Genomic DNA, 6,196 nt, shown 5'->3' on the forward strand with positions numbered 1-6,196 from the left:
GAAGTTATGTTCACTTTCTTATCTCCATGTGCTGGCTTTACTTCTCTTTCTTTGTCTCTTGGCTGGCAGAATTTCTGTGCTTCCTGGGCGACAAAGGAGAGCTGGCTTTCCACAGCTCCGGGGTTCCCCAGGGCTCTGTTCTAGGACGTGAACCCAGGGGCACGAGCAGGGAGATAATAGCAAAGGCACGATGTTAGGTAGCCAGAGCACTGCGGAACTCAGCAGAGTGCTAGTCCAGTCTGTTTTCTCTCTCCTTTCACCCCTTAGAGACTCCCACTCCTGGGAACATCACACACCAGGGCCTGTCAGGGGGTAGGAAAAAGGGGGAAAGAGAGCATTAAGACGAATACCTAATGCCTGTGGGGCTAAAACCTAGATGATGGGTTGACGGGTACAGCAAACCACCATGGCACATGTATACCTATATAACAAACCTGCATGTTCAGCACATGTATCCCAGAACTTAAAGGAAAAAAAAGAAAAAATAAAATAAAAAAGACCAGCTCCTGCCATAAAGAGTTCCTGCAGTCCACAGGCATGTAAAGTTGGTGCTTCCTCGGTCCTCTGAGTTTTCCTTTCCTCAGTACCGACTTCATTTATTCCTAAGGCCACTGGGCTTCCCCATCAGAGGGGAAGGTGACCACTCTGATGCCACATCCAACGCCTCCAAACTCTTGAACCCCCGCAGAAAGGAAAGATGGCCAGAAGGCAAGTGGAAAGCAGGCTTCTTTGGATGCGCTTCAGTTTTACAGAAATCTTTTTGTTTTTTCTTTTTTTTTCTTTTCTTTTCTTTTTTTTTTTTTGAGATGGAGTCTCCCTCTGTCGCCCAGGCTGGAGTGCAGTGGCTTTGATCTCAGCTCAGTACAAGCTCCGCCTCCCAGGTTCACACCATTCTTCTGCCTCAGACTCCTGAGTAGTTGGGACTACAGGTGCCCACCACCACGCCTCGCTAATTTTTTGTATTTTTAGTAGAGACAGGGTTTCACCATGTTAGCCAGAGTGGTCTCCATCTCCTGACCTCATGATCCCCCCACCTCTGGCCTCCCAAAGTGCTGGGATCACAGGCGTGAGACACTGCACCCAGCCCAGAAATCTTATTTTTAAATAATATTTCACATTAATCTGAAAGCATAGACTTATACAGCATCAGAAGAATCATAAGATTTTTCTTACTTTGAAAGCTAAAAACAGGCAACATACAAAACTGGCCAATCAGAGGAGGGTTAAAGAAACTAAATACATCCTGGCTACAGACAAAAAGAATCCCCAAAGTATCTCTCTCTTTCTGGCCTGAGGGGAAGGAAAATGAGCCCCTACAGGTGAGAAAGAGGAGGATGAATTCCCTACTATCTTTCTGCTTTCCTTTCTTTATAACCTAAGCAATACTGTGGTGGTGATTCAGTGGTTGCAGCTGGGCTAAGAGCAACAGCTACCAACAGGAAGCACCTTCAACTCTGAAGGAAGGAAACTCTTCCCTCTAACCCGAGAATCTGTGGTTCCAGGAGTTCGGAGTGAATCTTCACTGCTCGCTTTCTCTGTGTGCTTGTGCCACATGGCTCTGAACCAACAATAGAACTACAGCCCATTGGAGGAATTTGCGTATTGAATCTGACCTAGCTGATTGCCGTTTAAAACAACAGCAAAGCACATTGTCCTGATGTTTTAAACAAAACCCAGAGTCTCACAAGATGATATCCAAAATATCCAAGATATACTCCAAAATGATTCAGCATATAACGAACAAGGAAAATCTCAACCTGCAAATGAAAAGACAGTTATGCTTCAGAACTAAAAATACAAATGCTGAAATTAAAAATTCACAAGATGACCTCAACAGCAGAATAGAAATGACAAAGGAAAAAGTCCACGAACTTAAAGATAGATCAATAAGAAGTATTCAATATAAACAATAGAGAAGAAAAACGATTGAAGAAAAATGAGCATAGCCTTAAGGATCTGTGTAACAATACAAAAAAGCCTAACATTTGTGTCACTGAAGTTCTACAGAGAGAAGCATAAGAACAGAGTAAAAAATACATGAAGCCATGCATCTCTTAATGACAGTACCACATTCTGAGACATGTGTCATTACGCAATTTCATCATTGTGTGAACTACAGAGTGCACTTCCTCAAACCTAGATGATAAAGCCTACTACACACCTATGCTACATGGTATATCCTGTAGCTCTGAGGCCACATGCCTGCATAGCATGTTACTATACAGAATACTTCTGGCAATTGTATTACAATGGTAAGTGCTTGTATATCCAAACAGAGAAAAGGTGTAGTAAAAATATGGTAGAAAAGACAAAAAATGGTACACCTACATAGGGCACTTACCATGAATGGAGCTTGCAGGACTGGAAGTTGCTCTGGGTGAGCCAGTGTGTGAGTGGTGAGTAAATATGAAGGCCTAGGACATTAATGTACACTATTGCTGACTTTATAAACACAGTACCCTTGGACTACACTGAATTTATTTTATTTTATTTTTTTATTCAGGCTGGGTTAAAAAAATTGACAAAACCATTAATGGAGGTCCCCAAGTACTGGGAAAGTGTTTCAGGAAGTGCAAGCATATGATAGTTAAAAGATATGGCAGTGTGGACAGAAAGATGGGTTAAGTGCCTAAGATTTTTATGATAAAGTGTAAGAAGTTGCAAGATATGACCAGTGATTTCATGACTTGCACCTTGATGTTATACCTTGCAGTGGAGTGGAGAGAAAAGTTATTGGGTTAAAAAAAGTCGAAGAACCATGAGTCACTTTCCAAGAATTATCAGACTGCCCATGGGGAGCAGTGATTAGAAGCCGGCGACTACAGGAAGGGAAAGGACTATGGTGGACATCGGTAGAGTCACGTTGCGTGGTGGCAGGAGTCTCAAAGTCAAAGGCGTGTAACAAGGGAGAAGCGAGTGGAAGTGGGGAACACAGATCAGAAGGGCACTGACACCACCAATAAGCTCGAAAGGAGAAAGGAAAAGGACAGTCTTTCCCTAATTCCACATGTGACCCAGGTGCCACATATACATTACCATGTAGGGAAAAATCAATGGCTATGCACACCTTCTTCTTTAACTGTATAATAAAACAATACGTTTTCTTTTCTTTTCTTTTTGTCTTTTTTTTTAGACAGACTCTCGCTCTGTCACCCAGGCTAGAGTGCAGTGGGATGATGTGGGCTCACTGCAACCTCCACCTCCCAGGTTCAAGACAGTCTTCTGCTTCAGCTTCCCAAGTATCTGGGACTATAGGCACATGCCACCATGCCTGGATAATTTTTGTACTTTTAGTAGAGACGGGGTTTCACCATATTGGCCAGGCTGGTCTTGAACTCCTAACCTGGAGATCTGCCCGCCTTGGCCTCCCAAAGTGCTGGGATTACAGGTGTGAGCATTTCACCAGCGAATTGTATGAAACATTTAAGGAAGAAAAGATAACAATTATTTACAATCGCTACCAGAAAACAGAAGCAAAAGGAAAATATCCCAATTCATTCTATGAAGTTCTTATACTAAAAGCAGAAAAAGACATTTAAAGAAAAACAAATATTCAGACAAATATCTCTCATCAAAAATTCTCAACAAAATATTAGCATGCTAAATCTAACAATACATTGTTGAATTACACACCAAGAGCAAGTGAGATTTATTCCAGGTATGCAAGCCTGCCTTAACACAAAATAGTTAAGGCAATCTATCACATAACTAGCTAAAGAAGAAAAGTTATTTGATTGTATTAATAGATCAAGAAAGCATTTTATAGAATCCAAAGCCCATTCATGGTTAAAACTCTCAGCAAATTAGAAATAGAAGGGAAATTCCTCAACTGATAAAGAACATATACCAAAAGAACACCCCACAGACAATATCATACATAATGTGAAAAATGGGATGTTTTACACAAAAGATAAGAAGCAAGGAAAGGTTATCCTCTCTCACTGCTCCTATTCAACATACTAAAATCCTAGCTAATGCAACAAGACAAGAAAATAAAATAAAAAGCATACAGATTGGAAAGGGAGCATTAAAATGCCCTTTACTCGCTGATAAATTGATTTTCTATGTAGAAAATCTCAAAAGTATCAGCCAAAAACCCTTCTGGATTATAGCAAGGTTGCACAGTATAAGGTTAATATACAAAATCAATTGCTGTCCTACATCCAGCAATGAACAACAAGAATTTGAAGTTAAAAGCACAATACCATTTGCATTAGCATTAAGAAAATAAAATAGACACGATCTAGCAAAATATGGGCAGGCTCTATGTGAGGAAAACTATAAAATCTGTTGAAAGGAATTGAAGATCTAAATAAATGAAGAGATATTGTGTTCACAAAATAAGACTCAGTGTTGTTAAGATGTCAGTTCTCTTCAATGTGATTTATAAATTCAATACAACTCTGGTGAAAACATGAACAAATTATTGTGTGGAAATTGACAAACCAATTCTAAAGTTTATATAGAAAGAAAAACTAACCAGAATAGCCAACAATATTGTAGGGGAGGAACAAAGTTCAAGGACTTGCAAAGTGATCAATGGAACAGAATAGAGAAATAAGAGCCCACAAACACAGTCAATTGATCTTTTACAAAAAGTTAAAGGCAGTTCAAAGGAGAAAGGGTAGCTTTTTCAAAACCCGTGATGAATCCATTGCATGTATGTATATATACGTATATGCAAAAAAAAAAAAAAAAAAGAATTGAGACACAGACCTTGCTCCTCAAAAATTAACTCAGAGGACACGTTTAAGTTAATAATATTTGAAATTGTCAAACCATAATCGCATACATTTATGGGGTACAGTGTGATGCTTGGATATGTGTATAAAACAAGGAATGACTACATCGAGGATAAAATATCCATCACCTCAATTTTATTTTCTGTGGTTAGACATTTGAAATTTACTTTTTGTTATTTTGAAATATACAGTACATTATTATTGACTATAGTCATACTGCTGTGCAATAGATTTCAAAATGAATTTCTCCTGCTTAACTGAATCTTTGCACATGTGAACAACTTCCCATTTTCTCTCCAGCAACACAGCCTCTGGTAATCATCATTCTACTCCTACTTTTATGAGTTCAGTTTGTAGACCTAAATTTAAATCCAAAAGCTGTAAAAATTCTGTAAAATAACAAAAGGAATAGATATTTAGGTAACTTTGGGTTTGGCAATTACTTTGTAGATACATCACTACAGTACATAAAAGACAAATTTCTACCATGAAAGAAGATATTGGAAAAGAAAGAAAGAAAGAAGATATTGATATGACTTCGTGCTCTGGGAAAGAAAATATTAAGAGAATGGAGAAACAAGCCACAGACAGGGAGAAAATATTTGCCAAACACCTGTCTGGCATCCAGACCATTAAAAACCACTTACAACTCAGCAATAAGAAATCAAACAACCCAATTAGTAAATGGACAAAAGATCTAAAAAGGCTCCCATCAGAGATGGCATATACAAAGGGAAAAGCTTATGAAAAGATGTTCGCCTTCCCAGGGCGTTTCCCTCCCTGCGTCCGTTTCTCCCCTACACACCCTCCGCTGCAGCGAGAGTGGGAGCGGGTCAGGGTCGCTGAGCTGTGACGATGACGTGCTGTCACTCTGGCGAGGCGTGAGATTTAAGCGCATTACAAGCCGTGGGTCCCGGGGAATCCCGAGAGGCTGCGCTTGGAGCCCAGACTGATCTGCCTCTCTCATGGTCCCGGCCCGCTGCCCTGCAGAGCCCGCCTTACTCTTCCTCTCTTCAGGCCTGCTAGCCGCGGCAGGCCTTGGCTCCCCTGAGCCTGGTGGGCCCACAAGGAGCTGCGTCCAGGAGGAGCCGCTGCCAGGGAACAAGCTGCCCGCGGGCCCTGGGGAGAATCGCCCCTCCGATGAGCTCGGCTGAGCGTGCACGCAGTGTCGAAATCAAGGACGCCTGGATGCTTTTCGTGGCAGAGTGACAAAGGTTTAACAACAAGAAGAGGAGCAGGGGCCAAGACAAGAAGCTGAAGTTCTGCCTGCCAGGACCCCCGGGTCCCAGCATCCCACCTGAGGCGCTGCTGCAGGAATTCCAGCTGCTGCTGAAAGGTGCGGTGCCGCAGGGCCAGCGTGCGGGACCCTGAGCCCAGGATGCCAGTCCTCGCGGGGCCGATCGCTGCGAGCCTCGCTCAAGTCCAGTCGCCTCCAGGGAGGACTAATGTCCACG

At 41.8% G+C, this 6,196-nt stretch overlaps 1 protein-coding gene across 1 annotated transcript in view; it reads right to left on the reverse strand.

Moving 5' to 3' along the window:
- Nucleotides 1–5,709, reverse strand: part of LOC105553393 (14-3-3 protein beta/alpha) — an 18,914-nt gene extending 13,205 nt beyond the window's left edge. Inside the window, 1 exon segment of the mRNA XM_011999450.1 lies at nt 5,544–5,709. Coding sequence (XP_011854840.1) covers nt 5,544–5,709 — 166 coding nt within the window.
- Nucleotides 5,710–6,196: the final 487 nt, after the last annotated feature.

The sequence above is a fragment of the Mandrillus leucophaeus genome, unplaced genomic scaffold (assembly GCF_000951045.1).
Source record: "Mandrillus leucophaeus isolate KB7577 unplaced genomic scaffold, Mleu.le_1.0 Scaffold593, whole genome shotgun sequence".
Taxonomy (NCBI): Eukaryota; Metazoa; Chordata; class Mammalia; order Primates; family Cercopithecidae; genus Mandrillus; species Mandrillus leucophaeus.